General features: G+C 38.2%; 2 protein-coding genes across 5 annotated transcripts in view; both read right to left on the minus strand.

Annotated features, from left to right (window-relative positions):
* Positions 1-177: 177 nt before the first annotated feature.
* On the minus strand, positions 178-14,151 carry LOC121860784 (amino acid transporter AVT1D-like). 4 transcript variants are annotated; one of them, XM_042358155.1, is made up of 9 exons: positions 13,608-14,151; positions 11,834-13,318; positions 5,128-5,246; positions 4,002-4,170; positions 2,958-3,158; positions 2,455-2,699; positions 2,051-2,257; positions 1,613-1,805; positions 178-1,329 (listed from the first exon to the last, which is right to left on the minus strand). In XM_042358155.1, the coding sequence occupies exons 2-9, from the start codon at positions 11,914-11,916 to the stop codon at positions 1,176-1,178; spliced, it is 1,371 nt and encodes a 456-aa protein (XP_042214089.1). In that variant the 5' UTR covers positions 11,917-13,318; positions 13,608-14,151; the 3' UTR covers positions 178-1,175. The 4 variants fall into 4 exon arrangements, with proteins under 4 accessions (XP_042214089.1, XP_042214090.1, XP_042214087.1 ...); XM_042358156.1 differs by lacking the exons at positions 11,834-13,318; positions 13,608-14,151 and adding an exon at positions 8,161-8,380; XM_042358153.1 differs by lacking the exons at positions 178-1,329; positions 1,613-1,805; positions 2,051-2,257; ... (2 more) ...; positions 4,002-4,170; positions 5,128-5,246 and having other exon boundaries at positions 11,572-13,318; positions 13,658-14,145.
* A 929-nt stretch (positions 14,152-15,080) lies between these two features.
* LOC121860829 overlaps positions 15,081-21,710 on the minus strand; it is a 52,350-nt gene continuing 45,720 nt past the window's right edge. The window contains exons 17-22 of the mRNA XM_042358216.1: positions 21,341-21,394; positions 21,112-21,307; positions 20,599-20,705; positions 19,973-20,095; positions 18,390-18,594; positions 15,081-16,869 (exon numbers count right to left, since the gene is read on the minus strand). Coding sequence (XP_042214150.1) covers positions 16,700-16,869; positions 18,390-18,594; positions 19,973-20,095; positions 20,599-20,705; positions 21,112-21,307; positions 21,341-21,394 — 855 coding nt within the window. The 3' untranslated portion in view covers positions 15,081-16,699. The remainder of the gene's footprint in view (positions 16,870-18,389; positions 18,595-19,972; positions 20,096-20,598; positions 20,706-21,111; positions 21,308-21,340; positions 21,395-21,710) is intronic.

Consider the following 21,710-nt stretch of genomic DNA (forward strand, 5'->3'; position numbering starts at 1 on the left):
AAAAGATAATTACAATATTATTCATCTTGTATTAATTTTATTTACAATTTGAAAAAAATAGCGTTATTTCATATTCTATTCTATATTCCGTGTACTTTTGCCTAACGGGTGAAATTTCCAGGATGGTATATTAAAGTTTTCAGACAATTTTATATACACACGTAGCACCAGCCCAAATGCGCCCCAGAAAATCGTACCTTGATTACTGTAGATACATTCACTTAACACCGGGCAAATTTAACGCATAGAATCTATAGGAAGAGACAGTAAGTTTAGGTTAGTTTGATGTCATTTTGAGTATTATTTTTGTGCTGCTAAGTCAGTCTATAACATATGCATTTACACCTTAAATTGAGAGAAAATTTGACTTAGGTCCCCTTGAACATCTGACATCAAAGAGTTTCGAGTCAACTTTATTTCATTAATCTCGTCTCAAATCACGAGTCTTCCCGTCACACTTTCCTCCAACCATGACACTCCTCCTGGTCGACTGGGATGAAGGTGGAGTGCTATTGGTCAACTGGGATGAAGGTGGAGTGCTATTAGTCGACTGGGATGAAGGTGGAGTGCTATTGGTCAACTGGGATGAAGGTGGAGTGCTATTAGTCGACTGGGATGAAGGTGGAGTGCTATTAGTCGACTGGGATGAAGGTGGAGTGCTATTGGTCAACTGGGATGAAGGTGGAGTGCTACTGATCGATTAGAATGAAGGTAGAGTGCTATTGGTATATTAGGATGAAGGTGGAATGCTCTTGGTCAACAGGGAAGAACGGTGGAGTGCTATTGGTCGACTGGGAAAAAAGTGGAGTGCTATTGGTTCGGTGGTATGATACTGAAAAGCTATTGGCACGTTGGAGGTAAACAAAACCCATTGATAGGTCGGAGTGAACTTAAAGCCCCATTGGTTAACTGGAGAAGCATTTTTTAAGCAATTTTGGAATGGAGGTCTGACGAGGTCTGTCATGGGGTTAACCACTCTAGTCAACTGCCTGCTGGATTTTCTGTGGGAAGGAAACAGAGACAACAGAAGAACTAGCGCCCACAACAGAAGCTATAATCTCCATATATGAATACATTAACTGGCTTGGATCGGATTGTCGTTAAGACTGGGTTATCGGATGAAAATAATAATTCTTAAATGCTGATGATCCGAATAAGACGTAAATTTCTTTTGGTTACTCTTCACACTCATTAAAGGTGAGAAAGCAGGACTTGTGGAAGGAGGCGACAATGATGGCGTAGAAGGAGGATACGGTGGAGCAGATCCCCCCTATAACTCCCACGATGATGATCTCCACCAACAGCGCCCTCTCCCACAACGGTATAGTCCTGGAGGAGTGCAACGAGGGAGAAGAATGAATAACACGCAGTGATTAATGTCTTCTTGAGTCGACCAGCCTATATAGATACAACATAAGACAAGATAATAATGTGACGGAACATTACCTATTAAACCAGAGACCTTTAGAGTCAGATAAAAGATCGGGACGTATTTTTAGTGTTAGGGAATAAACAAGATAGAAGGTAATAATAATAAGGAAAGGAGGTTATACTTCTAGCATTAAGAACTGAAGGAATAAGACAAGGTATAATGTAACACGTCAGGACTCACCTCTGGGGCCAGGGACCGGACTTATCATCGACGAGATTCATGTACATCAACGGCGGGAGGACGAAGGTACACAGAGAGATAACTGACCCGCCTATCAGGTTGAGGATGAGGGCGAAGTCTGGGACAGCCAGACCGATCAACACTTGTAGAAACACAAGCATCGTCCGCACCAAGATCCTTCCAAACCCGAACTCTGTGTTTGGGAGAGATGGTCAGGACTATGTATGTATGTATGTATGTATGTATGTACAGTGTATGTATGTTTGTATGTATGTATGTATGTATGTATGTATGTACAGTGTATGTATGTTTGTTTGTATGTAAGGTGTGTTGATCCTGATTAGCTGATGATACTGCGTTGATATGACGTGACTTTTATTTGTACAGAACACAGTACAATACACGAGAGGAGTGAATGACCTTTATTCTCTCACTCACTGTTAGGTACATGGAGAAGGTCCTCGACTGATTGGAAGACGGGGTTAGAGCTGATGACGAAAGTACAGAGGAGGTTAATGATCTGCAGGGCGATGGCCACTTCCACCGCCACCGTCAGGTTCACCGTCAGTAGGATGTTGCTCTTAACTTGGTCCCCATACATGATATACCCCGATAACGCCACCGGCAGGTACAGAGAGAGGATGCCTGCAACACAACAATGTCTCTTAGTTTAATATACGTGTGGGAGTCTGCCAAGGTTGTGTACCGTCACCTCGGCTGTTTGCTACATACGAGGATGGATCAACTCCACAGAATCCACATACTTTACCATATACTATAATTAATATTATAACAAAATAACAATAATCCCTAGCCCTCTGTAAGTGCGTGATGTGTCTCACCTGTAAAACCACAAGAGATGCTCTTCCAGAACTTAGAACGATCAGCCATGTCGTTCTGAATAGTGGGGAAGACGGCCGCCCCCCCGAAGGCGAAGAGAATGGAACCGAAGCCGAGGGAGAAGGAGGAGACGGTGGGGTTAGGGTAGTGTGGTTCGTCAGGCAGACTTTCAGTGTCAGTCAGAATCTGTACCACAATGACCACCACAGCCGTCGACGTTGCTGCTACAGCCAGGAGTGACGCCTGCCTGCGGTAGTGGAAAAACAATTTATAACCAAGACAATGCAGGGGCTATTTTCGTTTAATTAAGGGCGTGAATTAAAAACTGATTAGCCATGAGACGTTGAGGACATTATGACATTAATTTATAAAAAATAGCTTTCTTAAGGGTCATATCAACATGAAAATTTCACCGTCCGTTCGCCAAGTATACTGGGTGGTGGCTGTCCATATACAGTACATGTTATTTCCTGTTGAAGGGGACCAATGCGAGAGAGAGACTCACCAGAAGTCCTTAGGTGTACCAAGCCAGGTAAAAGGCACCACACACAGGCCCACCACGATCACCAGCTGACATTTAGTGAGACCGCACTGGCCTTCGGGGGTGGAGTGCATGAGGATGCTGGCGACCATCTCCGAGATGAGGATGATGAAGACAGTGGTGCTGCCGAACAGGTTGATGATGAGAGACACCAGCGTGATCTGCCTGTCAACGTGGACAACACAGCGGTGGTGACTTAATAACTCTGACACCGGGTAGGAAATTATAACATGGAGGTTGTGAATTAGACACTAAAATGTATCCAGACTGTACAAGATGATAGCAATAGTAAATAATAATAATAATAATAATAATAATAATAATAATAATATTATTATTTTTTTTTACTTACATTCCTTTAATGTTCTATCAAATTGCCTGACGACTTCCTAGTTTTTAGTTTGTCTAATTTGCTTACTAACATCGCAATAAATTTCTTCGTTATCTCTGTTGATAGCAGCTATACAGGACTTCGGGAATCATATCTATATATCTTTTCAGGGGGAAACTCATAAAAATATTTATCTATATTAATAAAAATGCCTGTGTGTGTGCGCGTGAGTGATGTAGCAACATACTCAAGAAATCACGAGTACTGAAATATTATGAGAAAAATTAAATGACTATTGGCTTTAAAATTACTCAAAATAAGTACAGAGAAAGTAAATGTGAGAAAAAAAAGATACAAACACACAGGAAGGGACACACATGAGCAAAAAAACGTAATACTGTACAGTATATATATATATATATATATATATATATATATATATATATATATATATATATATATATATATATATATATATACCTATATCACGCGCATATTTATATATATATATATATATATATATATATATATATATATATATATATATATATATATATATATATATATATATATATATATATATATATATATATATATATATATATATATATATATATATATATATATATATATATATATATATATATATATATATATATATATAAGAGTGCACATACCGTCCAGTTTTGCCAAGGGACTTCTCTGCTATGTCCATATAAGGTTGTCTGGAAGGTTGGCGGTATTGAGGCCAGCGTTCTTCCAGCATGACCCAACTCTTGCCGAGGCGGGTGCCGGCGAACCCCACCAACACACAGAACAACAACATCATCGGGATACCAAGCCAACCTAAGGCAAGTATAGAGTTAAAACAGAGTCGACATGCTAAGTCTTAGAAGTCAGGCCATGGTGGTTTTTATAGCATTTTACTTATTCTAGGCGATTAGCTTGTAAATTGATGACACTAAAGTCATGCTATATGTACAGTCGGGATCAAAATTCTTGAATTGAATTGAATTGAAACAGTTTGTTTAGCCAGAAAAACACAGATATAGAGTGGATAATAATAACAATATTAACATGGATGAGCCAGTTGAGTACCTGAGCTCTCTTTTAGGCACCTGATAATACTATACATTTATCTCAAGGAAGTATTATGTAACATTTAGTAACATATGGAATAGTACAATAGCATGGTGGTAATAACATCTCATAATGTTACCACGGTTATCACTTCAATATTTATTTTATTTATTTATTTATTATTATTTTTTGTTTATTTTTTTAATTATAAGTATGTACATAAATTACAGTGGAATGAAAAACATAAGTATAATGGGGGAGCAGTACAACATGGGTTGTACAGTATTAAGGTTGAACAAGAGGACAGACCTGTCAGGATTATGTCTAGTTGGCAAATATGTTTATTGCAATGGTAATTTCTTATCTATTTACATGATAATTTCCGATAAAACGGTTTTGATGGTACAATAAAAGCAGGTACAGTAAATATAGGAGGCATTACAAGAAATATTAATACTTAACATATCTGGCATCTACTTCTGAGTTATATATATATATATATATATATATATATATATATATATATGATTGGGATATACTACTAACACTACTTGTCATCACATATTATGCCTGAACCACAAAATGGGATCAAACTCTTCTTAATATTAAAGATCTTCAGGTACTTACATGCCAAATACGTCAAGTGTTCAAGACTTTTGACCCCGACCGTACATAGTACACATTTATTTATTATACTGCACTACAACATAATAAAGGACTCACCCACGTCAGCAAGACCCTTGGGCAAGGCCAAAAAGCCCGCCCCAGCCATCTGTGCCATCAAGAAGATGGAAGTCAACACGACGCTCATCCCTTGCCTCGGAACCTCCCCGCCATCGCCGCTGAAGAACAAATAATTTAGTCAAAACAGATGTATAATGGATCATAAACACGAAAAACGAAGACTAGATTCGCCGCTTTTCAAAATAAATTGTGTATCAGGTTTTCCCTCTGGTTAACCTAACCATTCTGAGCCTAGCCCGAGCCTAACGGAATTGATTCTAGGGTAACCTAACAAGTAACAACCTAACCTCGACATAAGCAAACCCGCCTAACCTAATGCATTCTGGTTTAAAGTAACTCACCTCATAAAAAATTAATTCAAACGATGTTAACCTAAGACTAACCTAAGATAAATCAAACTTATTATAACCGAATTAAACGAAATCTTGATCATACTTTTTAAAAAATCCAGCCTGGCCTATTCTAACATAATCTATTCTAATTTAACCTAACTTAATCTAACCCTACGTAACCTAGTCTAACTTAACCTAACGCTACCTAACCTAGTTAACTTAATCTAACCCTACCTAACCTAGTCTCACTGTTTCAAGATAAACAGATCTTTATATTCGTATAAAACAGAGGTACATTATTAGTTTAAAATACAAAAATGCAATCTCAAAAAATCAAGCTATTTAGACAGTTACAGAACGAATAATACAAGTGATATTAAAATTTTACAGACATTTTCCGCGCTTGCGTAGGTTACCACGATTACCTGATAGCAACTAGTGGGTAAAACCAGAATGGGAGGTCTCACCTCCCTCCCCACGCTCACCGCTGCTAACCTAGGGCACCAGCCTAGAAAATGCAGCAGAGACCAAGGCACAGCTCTGGTGATCTGGTTGCCATCAGGCATGTTGAAGCAAAGTTTTACAGCTGGACGCCCTTCCTAACACCAACCCACATGGTGGGAACAGCTGGCAAGGCAGGGTCGCAACTCCTTAAGGTAATCAAAGACTACACACCTGCCTTTTTAACATGTATATATTTTTTCTCATAAAATATCGGCTTTGACAGAATTCTTTTTCCAAAACACTGTTGCGGCGCCCTTTCTTCTGCAAATGTTTTGGCACAACCGGCGGGAGATCAATAATTGGCCCACCTAATTCAGATAAGGCAAATAGTGAAGATAAGCATAGCTAATGCATCATGACTGATGTAACTCCAGAATGCTCCATAGTATGTATATATACACAATTCTGTATTTTAGGTCACAAGAGAGGATGCAATTAACCTTCCTGCGTTTGAGGACAGACGGTTAGACACAGCACTGACCCACATTGTGTTCACAGAAGAGAGTATTAGAAATAAACTGTCAAAGCTAAAGGTCCATAAGAGTCCCGGCCCTGACATGGTGCATCCCAGAGTGCTAAGAGAGTTGTACAACGAGCTTGCCGAGCCCCTGAAGATCCTGTTTTGTTAATGCCTGGATGAACAAAAGGTCCCAGTGAATGGAAAGTGGCTTATGTGAGTCCTATCTTCAAGAAGGACGATCGTCACTCCACGAACAACTATAGACCGGTGAGCCTGACCAGCATAATATGTAAAGTACTTGAGAGTATTATAAGAGATGCCACGATGGAACATCTACTACGAAACAACCTTGTAAAGGATTGCCAACACGGTTTTATGCCGGGGCGCTCCTGCTTAACACAATTGCTCAAGGTATTGGATATTTGGACCAATGTTTTGGACGGGGTGGTAATATCGACAATATTTACCTTTTTGCCCTTATCACATCAGTGTCAGATGTTGCAAGATACTTGTTAAGGTTATCTACAGAGGTGTACTTCAGAGGAAGATTTATCTACCAGGATGTTGGTGATGTAGGCGTATCACATAGGCTATGCTTCCCACTTTCCTGCGACTCAAGTTCGGTTACGGATCGAATGTAAGGAAGGTTTTATAATTTAGTGTATATATATATATATATATATATATATATATATATATATATATATATATATATATATATATATATAAACACATGGTTCTTACGACTTGTGGTGATGTTATCTATAAGCATCACTATCTCCACACACTGCAATAGTAACAGATAACACCGTGACAACTTTATGACCAATGAATGTCAGATAACGGTGGACGCACTCGCACCAATTAAAAAAAAAATCTCCAGTATTCTTTTCCGCTCATCTTATAACATACTATTAACGTGACAGCGCTACAGTACACAGGCTATCCAAACACCAATGAAAAAGCCACATGACAGTCACTTTCCGCAAAAAATCCAATTTGGCCGGATGTATGAGACGGATTTCGGGTTACCATGGGAAAACACAAGGAAAATCGGAAAAGTTCGGTTAAGGGACACATAACTAACACATCACACCCATATGAACTCAGGTTAACAGATGAAGCACCGAGTTAACAATGAGAACTTTAGTGAACCCAGCAACAGAGACACCGTAGTATGCCACAACCATGATAGCAGTATCAGTCAAAACCTCCCAAGTGTTCGCCGGGTGGCCTACTGTAAGGTAGTGTATGGGATTATCAGCTTGGACATATGATAGCTAACTCGTGACACCAAATACTAGTCGAGAAGTGATTGGCAGTCCGATTTATTCATGTAGGACCATTATTTGACTTCATTGCGGCTACATTTGGGTAATTAGTCGGACCCCTGCAATTGTGTGTAAATGAGGCAGAAAGTCAGTCAGCAAACTAAGACTTGGTCACAATTTTTGTGGTGCCATATGGCAGCAGGGTCTACCATTAGACAACACATTATGCTTCCAATATCTTCCCAGGCGGTAGTACCTCCCTGTTTGATAGCTGCCTCCTACCTACTAGCCTACCTGTTACCAGTTAAACCCAGGTATACTCGTATACCACAACTCAGCTTTGTACTGTATTAAATAATTATTTATATTATACTGTACTGTTTAGAGTTGGCAGCGCTGCCTATATCATTATACTCGTATGCTTACGAACTCGGCTGACACTTACCTGATTAACGCGGAGATGGACACAATTGAATTTTTATCTGAAGACATACCGGTATTGTCTACTGTGTGTAGGATACACTTGTACCTTTTTCCCAAGGTTAATTCGACTTATTTGTTAATCAGAATGCAGGTGTGTGTGTGTGTGTGTGATGGGTGAGTGAGAGGACTGTCGTGTTGGCGAGTTGAGGGTGAGAGGTAGACTGATGACCATTTTGTGATAACCCGCTGGTCATTACATCACCACAACACTCAAACGTTCCCGGAGACAGATAACTGCTCTAATACTCAAAGGCCGAATCTTACATAAAACAGTACTATCAATTACACTCCACATTTACCTAGAATGAAAGCTGTGAAATCCAAGAGGCCCGACGTCTGATAATCTTAAGTTGTAACGGTGAACAAGCACTGTAGATAAAAAAATATTTATAATCGTAATGTGTGAATTACGGTCTCAGACCTTTTTAGTTTTGGCTTGCATTATTTGGCACACCAAATTGTCTCAACATTATTGAGATAATGGTAAATGTTTACAAGTATTACATAAAGCTACTACTACTAATTTCGGCATATTTTTCTTACAAAATTACAGACACTTTCTTGTTACAGAAACAGACGAAAAGTGGGTTAAACTTTGGGAGTAATATGTTTGAGTTCCTATACCGAACTGCGTTTTAGTAAGTATTGTAAGCTGCTGATTCCGTATGCAGGTCAGACTCCACCGAATTGATACATAATTGTAGCAGGAACGAGAGTGAGAGCTTGTCTTTATTCGCTAGAGTCGTTTGTGGCCCCAATTAATGAAAAACCAGCCTTTCGCCTTCACTGCTGCTGTGACATTGTTTTACTGCCAACATATGAAAACATAATTATATATTAGTTCATATTCATTTTGTGCCAGTTGTTGCAATGAGAGGATCACTTGAAGATTAGCCACCCCAGTATTTATTTCAGCAAAGGATTAAACATGCCAACGCCTCTGAGCTGAATAAAATCGTCTGGCGTTGACCAAAAAGAAATATTAAGTGGCGTCCCCACAGTGAAGAGGTTAAGGTAGGTTAAGTTAGGTTAGGTAAGTGTAACCATTAAGGGAGCAATAACCCGGTGTGGCTAAAATTCTGAGGTGATCCCAATAAGAAACAGTGTGAAGTGTTTCTATTAGAAAAATATTCCGAAATTAGTGGAAATAGCCTTTTGGGGGGGGGGGAGGGAATACTATACACTGAACTGTAACAATTAGGAGACATTCATTGATAGGTTACTGAGTTAATGATAACGACGCCGACTTGATAGATCACCGGTGATTTATGGTTATATCAAATCGGCGTTCGCTATAATAATTGATATCCTTTTGACAATTACAGTATTTGGATTTTCCAACATTAGACGATGCATATCTGTGTCTTTTCAACATATATTATTGATTCTCAATGTGAAGGAGGGCCACGGCTCATCATTTTAATCCTTCACAACTACACAGATCAATGTCGTTTTAAGGTTCATTTTGATAGAAGTGACAATGGCAGTATCGCGGTGAAAGGTTAGAAACGAACTACCATGTTTTGTGTCTTTCCTTATTAGTTTAATGAGTTCTGGTCATTTAATCTACAGCGAGTTTCGTCTGGTAAAACATTCTTATAGTTTTATCGTGTTATTTTTGCTGTGTTAAACCCCAATGCCTCCTTTTTCTGACCAATATCAACATATTTTTCCTGCACGAAGAAGTTGCACCTATTATTCTCAGTGATAATTTAATCTTTGAAGATTTAATGAGTATGACCGCTACCCTGGAACACCATCCCAGTGTTATATAACTTGTTTTGCGTTCAATTTTTAAAGCAAATTCTGCAACTTAAAAAACTATACTTCGATTGCAACGAAAATTTGTGTGGGAGTTAGTCTTATAATAGTGTATATATCCTATTAATTCCATCAAAATCTATTGATAAATTCTTTACCCCCCCCCCCCACCTACTGCACTTGTGGGGTTTCATGATGTTGGTTCTCACACTCAGGATTGGTTGGAGAAAGGAAGCTCGCAAGCTCTCTGTATACATATTGTATTGGATGTACAGTGTAGCTTGGTGCTGGGAAGTTGCAGCTTGGTTACAAGCGTGGAGTGGAGAGAGCTGGTTCCGGAGCGTGCTCAGAGGAGGTGTTGCTTGCTGCGTGGCTATAGGTAGAAGGGGCAGGTCACGGCGAGGTGAGGTCTTAAATAGCAGGGGTAGGCGTGGCTTGATAGTTGACCTTAGACCACGAGGCATTGGCTGGGGAATTCGAAAAGGGGTCGGCTAGTCAGCGACAAACGGCAGTTGTAGTTGTAGGGGAAATTTCCACTACACACTCCTCAAAGAATAAAAAGCAGAGCTGGAATATGCCTGTGGTCGCTGGCCACCCTGACCTACGGACACTATATTATTTATGTATTAATTCACTTATTTGTCTTAGAAGCAAGGATTTATATAAAAAGAAAGCTGCTCTTGACTGACTCAGGAAACTAGTAAGTCAAACTTGATGTTCTTACATTTGTAGATAATTATAAGATAATTTGTCGTTATGATATTGTTACATCGTAACGTATCAAGCGAGGAGGGTCGGCCATCACCGTGTTTTTATCAGGAGATTCAGTGAAGATAAGATATGATGATTATTACTTAGATCAGTGGCCGTCTTGAGAATAAAAAATACACGACATCAACAGAGGGAGAGTAGAAGTATTGGAAATTAGACGGAAAAAATTACAGCTGTTGTATGTACACTGAAAGAATCGAGATAATTAGGCTACATGTTGAACATCAAATTAAAATGATACAATTTATTTCGCTGACAGATTAAGATATCCTATTTATATTATCGGTGGTGGTATAGCAGTCTTTGTCAGGGAATATTTGAAGTGTGGTACAGTATATACAGTAAAAAAGTAAATAAATAAATAAACCTGATATGCATACAGGAGCAGTTCTGTTAGAGCTGAACGAAGGCAGGGAAATTTTAATTATAAGAGTAATACTGTACTGTATATAGACCACCCACATCTTAATAGGGTAAAACGGCAACTGATTAGTAATGTCTGAGGGAAAAATCCCCAAGTTCCAGAATTTTGTAAAGAATTGAGAAGACGGTGAAAGGAAGAGACACCCACGATTAGGCGTAAATAACATGACCTCATACACAGACTGGCTGATAACCTCACCAGTAGTGACCGCAGACTCAGAGGGTGATGTGGTGACCTGACCTAATCTGTTGTGTGACCGATGATGATGGTGATAGTGATTGTTGTGATGGTGATTGTATTATCAACAAGCTAATGTGAGCGTCTGTAGTTATTATACCTACTACTGGGTCCAGTCTAGTGATAGTCTCTTTATCTTTGACCAGGTTGGGCAAGAACGGTACGACAAAAAGTTAAACACAGTATTGCAATGAATATAATACATACAAACACTACATCCAGTACACTATCATCTACACTATCACTATCATTGTTTTGGTAAGAGCTGAAGCACACAAACTTACTTAAGAAATACTTCCCGGTTCAATAACAATATCTCTTGACGTCTTATATCATCAGTACCACTAAGGTGTCAACAACAATATCAGTACACCATTAAAGTACAGTATCAACATCAGTACCACAAGGTATCAACAGGGCGATGCCTCCTTATTGCTTTTACCTCTTAGTACCTGCAATTTCCTCACGTGGTGGGTTGGACCCCCACCACCGTGTACACTGGTGCACTGTCTCCTCCTTTATCATGTTGGGTCGTCAATTCATGGGTGTTCAGATTAGCGTCAGCAGAGGAATTTTGATTACTTTCATTTATAGCGTATTTATAACTTGCCACCATTGCCTCCGTTAGTGCTGTAAAGATACCGGTATTTTTGGGTGAAACTTGTTGAGGTGTGGCTGTAGAAGATGCTGGTGTCGTTTCTTTAGCTGAAGAAGGTCGAGGCTGAGTGGGTAGAGAAGGTAAAGGCCTGGTGGAAGAGGGTGGGGTTTCCCCCTCACTGATGACTGAGTGAGCTTCACTACCGTCCTCATTGGCCTTGTGTCCCTTGTGATGACATTCAACTACTGTTGGTGTTGCTCCTGGCCTCCCTTCTCCATCTGCTTCTATATATTGTGCTGTGGTGACGTTACTACCTACATCTTTGGGGGTGCAGGCGATTCCACCTTCAACAACAGCCGTGTTAGTATCTCCAATGATAAATTTACTCACATTAATTATTTTGTCAAAAGTAGTGCTAATCATACTGTCATCTTTATTTTTACATTCTTTTTGTTTGGGGTATGTTCTCTGGTACAGGGGACTGTACTCATATTCGTTTTCTTTTTCTTCTATGTGTTTTTTGCTCTCTTGTACAGTTTCCTCAGTCCTACTTGCTTTGTCCATTTTTGAATGACAAAATTTTCTTCTACATAGTGATATACACACATACACATTGGCAGGCAGCAGACACACCACCATGGCAACAAGCATGTAAACAACAACTTCCGGGAAGTAGTAGGATGGTAAGCACATGGTATTGCTGGTGATGATTGCTGGGTCTTTGTCCACCACCAAGTTCACGTGGCCCAGGTACTTGGTAACATTAACTACACTACCAGGGTGGAGATGGAGGGTGGCGTGAGGGATGTTTAGTTCTCTCTGGCCACTGAGGTAGAGGTGGGCGCCATTCCCCACTAGTAAGGCTTGTGTAGGCAGGTTTTGGATGGTGGTGTTGTGCAGGTATAGTTCTCCTCCCTCACTCAGGTGTAGCCGTGTGACTCTGTTTATGACGGAGTCATGTAGTTGTATGGTTTGGCGGGTCACGGGCTGACTCACCTCCAGCTGGTGAACCTTAGATTGTATGAGCGACATGTTCTTACTCAGTGACTCAAACACCACCTGCTCCAGCTGTGAGTGTTCAGCATGCAGCTGGTCCACAGATGGGGGAAGCCTGGTCAAGGAGGACTGATGCATCCACAACCCCATACCCTCACACCTGGTGGTGTTAGCTGCTCCATCAAGGTCCACCTGGTGGTCCATGAGTACCAGTTGGCCCACGCGGTAAACTGCAAGGTCAACACACACGTTGGACCAGAGACGCATTACAGCCGCATTGTAGATGAACACCTTCCTCACAGGAGGGCCAGGAGTGTCCTCCAGGTGAATAATCTGTTGGGAGACAGGCAGGGTGTTACTGTACCTTTAACTTATTACTGTCAGCAAATAACATTTTCTCATAGATAATGAAGATAAGGGTATGGATTCTTAAAGAATCTTTTTAATTATATTTTGTTAACTAAAGACAAGAGAAAATATTTATGTGGCTTTTTAAATGTACAGCTTAAAGATGTCTTCCAAAATTTTGTTTGAATAGTGCTAGAACTATATTATAATTATAATTATATGCATTTATTTCTCCCCACTTTCAGGGAAAAGTGATGCTTGGATCTTCACATACCCTGGTGTTTGTGTCTATTTTCTTCCTTCCATTATTAGAGAGAGTGTTACCTGGTGACCATCCTTGGCATCACATGCGAGGGTTGGCCCGGTGTGTTGACAGTGGGGGGAGGTGATGGACACGACTATCTCCTTTCCCTCCATCACCACTTCCCCAACACACACCACCACTACCATCAGCTGCCACATCCACCACCAACCAGCCATCCTGTGTGTATGATGCTTATCATTATTATGGCATCTTCATATTACCAAAATAATCACCACCACGACCACTAAAACTATCACCACCATTACGACAACCATCACCACAATCAGTAGTAAACACCACTACATACATCACCATTATTCCAACAACTACAGGATATCATCACCAAAAAGACTACTGTACTGTACTATCCTCACTATCACCACCACATCTATCATTATCAGCACCACCCTAATGCTCATTCACCATCATCTTTCATCACTAACACTGATGAACTACTTGATATATGGCCACACTGATCTTCTGGTCATGAAGGATCTGGCTACACTGGTCTTTGCATAAAATATATGGTCTCCACACCTGGTAAAAATTGGCTACACTGATGGTCTCCACACCATTAAGGATCTGGTTATACTGATGGGAGTGTGCAGTTGTGATTATCTTTTCACCTTTGAGTTCTCTTACCTATCTTATCAAGAATGTAATCAGTTTGGATGTACACCGAGTGAGTGTGTCCAAGATGCATGCCAAGTGCTTTGTAAATAATGTAATAAAAAGGTATTTTGTACAACTGGTGTATTTTTAGATGTACAATCAAAGACAAAACGTCTTGTCGCGGTTTTGTCCGGAAATTAAATATAACTCGTGAAACATCATGAAAACCATACCACAAGGCAGAGCGCACCAAAAGTTTTCACCAAATTTCACGACACGAATTTTGTCTTTCATTGTTCATTACACTTTTTTAACATGTGTAACTTGGATCTCCTGGTGTACTGTTTGAGACATGACCATAGTGATGTACACTATGTATATGTACAAACAACTGTACTACTAGAGACTTAACAAGTGTGTACCGTATGAAAATGTATAGTGAACGTATACATCCTCTCCTAACTTCAGTGCATACAGATATTACATTTACGGTAGGTATTGAAATAAAACACAAATGGCCCTTCTACCTGATATATTTTAGCTATAATGATTACAGGGATATAATAATTTCCATCATTCTTCACTAATTACCACATCTAAAACAATTTGATTTCAGCAACAGTACAATACGTATTACATTTTAACTTCATATCTTCATTTGGTCTCCATAGGAATACCACAAAATAAAACAAAAACTTTATTTCTGCAGTTTAATATCACTTCACAATATATCTTAATTAAGCAGAAAATATTAATTACTATAACAATACAGTATTTATGAGCTTATAGTTATGGCTAAATGTATCTCGGGGTGAAATGAAGAAAAGAAACTTAAGAAAATATCATTTATTTTACAATGAATTTACAAATGTACAAAACTATATATATATAAAAATCCTAAAACTATATTCACAACAATTGAGCCTTCACACAGCACTCCACCTTAGTCAGCCACAAGGTATGGCTGGTTCTTGCTTCAATATATCACGATACAATGATAGTAACCATTATAAGTTCTTGTTTAGTGCCAAAAGTCAACTCTGTTAAGGATTCCTCTTTACCACATACTACTGGCTTCTTATAAGACATTATGCTCTCAAATTTTTAAGCTGCAAATCCCAAGTAGCTTTTTCTGTGAAAATTCTTTCATAACTTTGTTATGAATCTCACAATGGCACATTTAAAACTGAATTTAACAAAAAAAAAGATACAACAAATAACATAAGACTAGATTTCAATCTTTTTAAGATAACATAAATATTACAAACATTCACATATTTGAAAAAATGATGAAACATCAACACTATGCACAGCCAGTATCATATAAACGAACATGTTACCACATTCAGTTAAGAATAATTATAATTTACATCCACAAAGAGTTTTAAGATAAATTTTCATCCATCTATCTTTCACCTAAAAACTGTCATATGAGGCACATATTTCCACTACAAAAGAGGTTGATGATTTTTTCAGTAGAGGCACTTCCTTCAACACAGTGGAAACAGAACCACCACCATATCTATTTGCATCACCCCATTGTAGGACTTGGGAAAAATATATGCCATCTGAGTAGACACAAGTACTGTGAATTGAGCATCAATAGTTCACTCTTGCATATTAGGTAATTAGTCAATACCAATGAAAATAATCACCATACAATATTTACATGTAATGCATTCAACTTAGTTTCTTAAGTTTGGAGGATAATGCATCTATAACAATGTCACGGTGTTAAAATAACTAATGGTTAATGCAATTTTCTGGCGTGTTTGTGAGATGAATCATGACAATTCCTTTCCAAAGTAAATATTCTTGAGAATGAGAACACTACAGATGTAGGATTGAACTCCAGCAGTAGATATCAAAAGCTGGCATAATAATTTTCAAGGAATTCATCAATGAAGATAGAGTAATATTTTCTCCTGATGTCTTGCAACAAGAGTGGAATCTGCTCTAGCACTTGCAGTTGTAGACTGTGACTCAAGATAGAGAGATGAGGTGTTTTTTGTGACAAGAATATGATCAACTTGATTTTGGTAAAAAATGCTCATAACTAGATTATGTCACTTACATACCAAGTAGAAATAATTTTTTTTTTACTAAACTGAAGAACAAATAGACATGTGATAGCTACCGGTATATGACCTAGATACAGAATCTATTCAGTGGTCAAGTCAAATTCAGTAAACTCAAGGGCAAGAAAACAATGAGAATCTCCATGAAAATGCCCATCACCTGGAAAAAGTCATTATATCATGCACAGAGCATATTACACCTCAAACACATCCTTTACTTTCTTTATGAGATCTTTTCTGAACAGTGTTTAGTGAGTGGCACCACGTAGGTTAGGAGGGAGCCCCGGGGGGGTTAATCAGGTAACAGACTGTGTATGATGATGACCATAACTCAAGCATATTTATCAATACCAGTAAACTTAACAATGGCGTTTACATAATTGAGCAGAGACCGGATATTTCTACACCTCGACCTTCCATGGGTTGTTCAGTTAGTTCAACACCTTTGAAACCTGGTTTAAGGTCATAGTCTACAGTGAATGGCGGCGGTACAAATTCTCCAATTTCTTCCTCGATGTTATTGGAATTAAGTATGCAGTTATCTGAAAAATAAATATAATTTCAGTATTTATTTGTAAAAAAATTATTATCACATATATATATATTTACTATTTTTGTATTAAATTGACCTTAACTAATTTACTTGAAATCTACACCTGTATTTGAATCCTTTGCATAAACAATTCTTTATGCCAGTTTGGTTAATAGGAAAACTAGCACCACCTTGCCCTAATGAGCTGTATGTCCTTGTTAGCTGTACTATTTTTAAGACCATGTTATAATGTAAATATTATACCTCAGAAGTATAAAAGGATTACTGTACTGAAGGGGGTGAGTATACAGAGTGCACATGACAATCTACTCATGTCATAATAGGATTTATGCATAAGTTTTATTTTAATCTTTCGAAGAGCATGTCAGTCTAGTCAAGATTTGGTGGTTTTTGATAAATGTGATGAGTTTTCTCATCAAGGCATTAATGTGCTGGATAGCAGCTTACTCCCCACATTTTCATTGAACCAGGCAGCAGAGGAAGTACTGTCGAGTTCAACATTATAGCTCTTGACTAATAGGTAGGACATTTAACTCCTTGCTCAGAGAAAGTTGATATAGCAATTCTCATCCCTTTCACCAAATTTCAACCAGAATCTGTCTTTCACAAGTAGTATTGAAGCACTTTTTTTAACCATTTACATCATATCATACCCATTGCGGTCAGCTTGAAGCAGGCGATAAAAAATTGGCATAAAACAATGAACTAATGTTTCCCATAAAGAGAAGCAGATTAAAACACAAAAACAATCTGCATATTAACAGAGCAAAGATATTGTACAACACACTTGGACAGTACTGTACAGTATGTATGCTAAGAGGAGACACTGCACACCTACAGTTTATGCCAAAGTTAACAGATAGGAGAACCTTCACCTCACACACACTCCCTACCCCAAATTCACCCACCTGAGTAATACCTGGTACCCTAAAAGTTGGAAAATGTGCTTTTAACCCTTAGGCCCCAGGTGACGTTCCAGAACGTCCGCCTATTTTTTCGCCATTTTTTTATTATTATATTTGGAAAAGTTGATTTTTCCTCGATTTAACCCCGCACGGGGGGAGGGGTTATTGCCAGCAGCACCCTAACCTGGGGCTTAAGGGTTAAGTTTGAGCAAAGAAGAAATGCACAGTTAGTGCTAAACTGAATTTTGATCTAACTTTAAGCGAGAAAGGGTGTAAATTTATTTTATTGCTAAACCAAATTAGCGCCATACGAGGAATACCTGTATAACACGAAAAGTCAAATTGATGTCTATGAGAAAGGTCAAACAGTATCAATGACGACTAAAATACAGTCCCAATCAAGATCTTACCTGGCTCATTCCTACCAAGTGTCATAAAAAATTAATTGAACACAAAAGAACATATACAGTACACTACTTACAAAAATTTATGTCTACAGACAGACAGACAGTTTGATTAATTCACACCGAGGCAAAAAATGCCATCATATAGCATTAATTTGAAGGTTATCAAACTATAAGAGCAACTCTAAAATATATCTTACCATTTTTCTTCTTTTCATTATTGTTTTCATTGTTATTATTAAGAGTTGGTTTGGACATATTTAACTTAATCTTTGTCATGGACGATTTCGTACGGGTCGTGTCCGGGGCGGAGAGCTCCGTGTTTCCATCGATAGAGCTGGCAATGTCTGTTTCTGCTGCGTTGACCGAGACTATTGGTGTCTCCCACATGTGATCATCATTACTCTGAAAACAGAAAATTTAAAGATATAAACCTTATTCAGGCAACATTTGGTTTACAAGTGATTTTTTTTAAAGATGAAAGTATTATACTGTTTCAAAAGACTGTAGAAATACTTGTGTATGTGATACTGTATTTACCTACTTGTGTAAGAACATAAATCAAATACTGTAAAACTAAAAGTATAAAGTGTTCTGAATTTCTACAAATGGACTTTTTTTAAAGTGCTAACCATAATTATTGTGATTACTTATCTCTGTACCAATAATTTCCTGTTTTGATCGTAACTCATGAAAAAAAAGTGGAAGTAATAAAAAGCTTAAAGCTGGGACACTACAGGGATCACTTTCAACCATCATTAATGTCGTCAAACTATCTGTTGATGAACAACTACAAGAAATAACAGTCTGGTATAGAAACCACAGAAATTTATAACTAAGAGAAGAAAGTTACAAATCATTTAAGTTTTCAATACTTCAGATTCAAGAAAATTGTATCAAACAAATAAAGAAAAAGTTGAGTTGACTGGGTGCCTGCCTGGCAGTGCTTGGTAGAATGGCTGACGATTTATTTACACTGCCTACAACACACTTGGTGAGTATTTAGAGAGGAAATATTAAATTGAACTTACTTTAACCAGTTTAACCCATCTAATATAACTAGTCTGAGTAACTGTAACTTCAGTGTGGAATTTCTCACATAAAAAGTTTCCATTTAACACTTTTCACGTTATTCTACACAATCCAGTATCACACGAATCCTGTGGCTATTACTTGACATCATTCTCAACTCTTCCAACACTAAAGTCACTGCCACCACCCATTTCTACATTATGAAGATCAATAACACAGCCCTTAGTTCATCAACTTCAGAAACAACAACAATTAACATCTTCAGTGACAACAACAATCATTTTATCTTCATCAGTGACAACAACAATCATTTTATCCTCATCAGTGACAACAACAATCATTTTATCCTCATCAGTGACAACAACAAACATCACATCATCAACAGTGACAACAACAGAACCTCAGCTCTAGACCATGACACTGAAGTTCCTGTTTCATTAATAGTTCATAGCCAACTAATATATCTCACCCCAGATCATGACCAATAGGACCACTCTATCCCCTGATTGTAAATATCAAACTCATATAAAAAGACAAATTTACATCACATCAATACAATTTTAATGCCCACTAGCCTTTTCAGTCTTGAGGATACAAGGATAAGCTCATGCCCATACTCAAAACTGAAGAGGGTGTTGGGGGGACATGAAAAATGGATCATGTCCAACAAAACCATTTGTATCCCAAAAAATTGTGATCTTCCAGGATCACCATATCTATTCCAGTGCAAGTTAATTCTCTGTCTATTAACCTCGGAGAGCAACGCGTCGATATCATCGTCCTCCTCGGGTGATCTGGAAAGGATATCATCTTCGTTGGATTCGGGGGGTTCCTTCTTCACTTCCTGCTTGATCATCATACCCTCTGGGAGAGACTGCAGGAGAACAGGGAAGGATATGCTCAATAGGTTGACTGACAAAATGGGAAATAAGTAATCATGTGCACAACAAAACTAAATGAATGATAAGGGGTTTGGAAACAGGGAAGCGACAAAGGTAATGGATGAAGCACCAAAGTAGAGGAAACAAAATAAAGAACTGTAATGATGATGGATAACAGGAGTCTTAAGGTGACAAGATGTTGACAAAAATTAAAGCTGGCATCCTCATTTACTTAAAATCATACAGGGTCACAATATGCAACTAATATTCAGACTTAACAAAGCAAAATTAAAATAATATCTATCCATCTGTAATGCAAATACCAAAGAATATATCCAATAAAAATTCTCTATATGTATCCTAATCTTGGTTTCATATCTAAATTCACCAAAAATGGCTAAATCCTCATGTCTGTAAGTCATTGTCATGGCAAACACCATGACACATCCCAGGCTTCTCCTCAGAAGTCCCAGGCCACACATTCCTCTGCTCTTACCGATGAAGTTACGCAGTCGAGGTCAATTTCTTCAACGTCCATTGGTTCCTCCTTGATCTGAACAGGCAGCTGCATCTCTTGTGACACTGCATCCACCTTCTCTGTCACTAGAATTATGGCACAAATTAAAAATATTTAGTCTATTTGTATATCTACATACTTCGTTTTCTATAATAATGCTAAGTAAATCACAATGAATAGTAGAGAGCCAGGATAATTAAAAAAATAAATAAAAAATAAAAAATACTAGAGTTCACGTGTGAGACAAAAGAAAGAGTTGTATTAGGAAAATTGGCTTCCAGTTAACTGAATCATGAAACTGATATACAGTTCTCTCAATATTTAAAAAAAAATTGGATACTGACACTCAAATGTAACCTGATATTACATACTTGTTCTGAGGGATACTTGAATAAATAAAAATTCAGCTCCTTGCATGTGATACAATCACTCATCTTCCATTTTGTTATGTAAATATAATTGCTTAGGAAAAAAAAAAAAAAAGAGGCTCACCTGAAGTTTGGGAATCCATTGGAGTTTCTTCCGAGTCTCCGTCCACAGCCTTCTGTTTATCTTTATCGGCCTTTTCTCCCTCTTGTTCATCCTCCTTCCCTCCCTCTTTTTCTTCTTCTTTATTTCCTTCTTCCTCCACTGGCATCTCTTCTCCTTTCTCTTCTTCCTCCTCTTTCTCCAGCTTACTCTTCTCTTCTTCCTCCTCTTTCTCCAGCTTACTCTTCTCTTCTTCTTCTTTCTCTTGTTTTTCCTTTTCTTCCTTTTCCTTCTCAGCTGCCTCAGCCTATATGAAGAGACAAAATACACAATAATTAGCCAAAAACATAACTTGCTTTTGAAAAGTCGCTTCAATTATTTTCTAAGATACTGGCAATATTTTTTTTGTGTAACAGACATACTACATACATGAATAATACACAGAGAAAGGTACAACTCCATCCACATGCCAAGTAAGTGAATGTATTAGTCTATTACAATAAATAAATAATGGCCAAGTGTTTAGCTCTACTGTGCAGAGGAAATAAATGAAGTAAACAAAGTTTAGAAAACAAAATTTCTTACCTTCTGTTTTTGATTAGGATCCAAATGCAAGAGAAATC

Source organism: Homarus americanus, unplaced genomic scaffold (genome assembly GCF_018991925.1).
Source record: "Homarus americanus isolate GMGI-L3 unplaced genomic scaffold, GMGI_Hamer_2.0 scaffold23617, whole genome shotgun sequence".
Taxonomy (NCBI): domain Eukaryota; kingdom Metazoa; phylum Arthropoda; class Malacostraca; order Decapoda; family Nephropidae; genus Homarus; species Homarus americanus.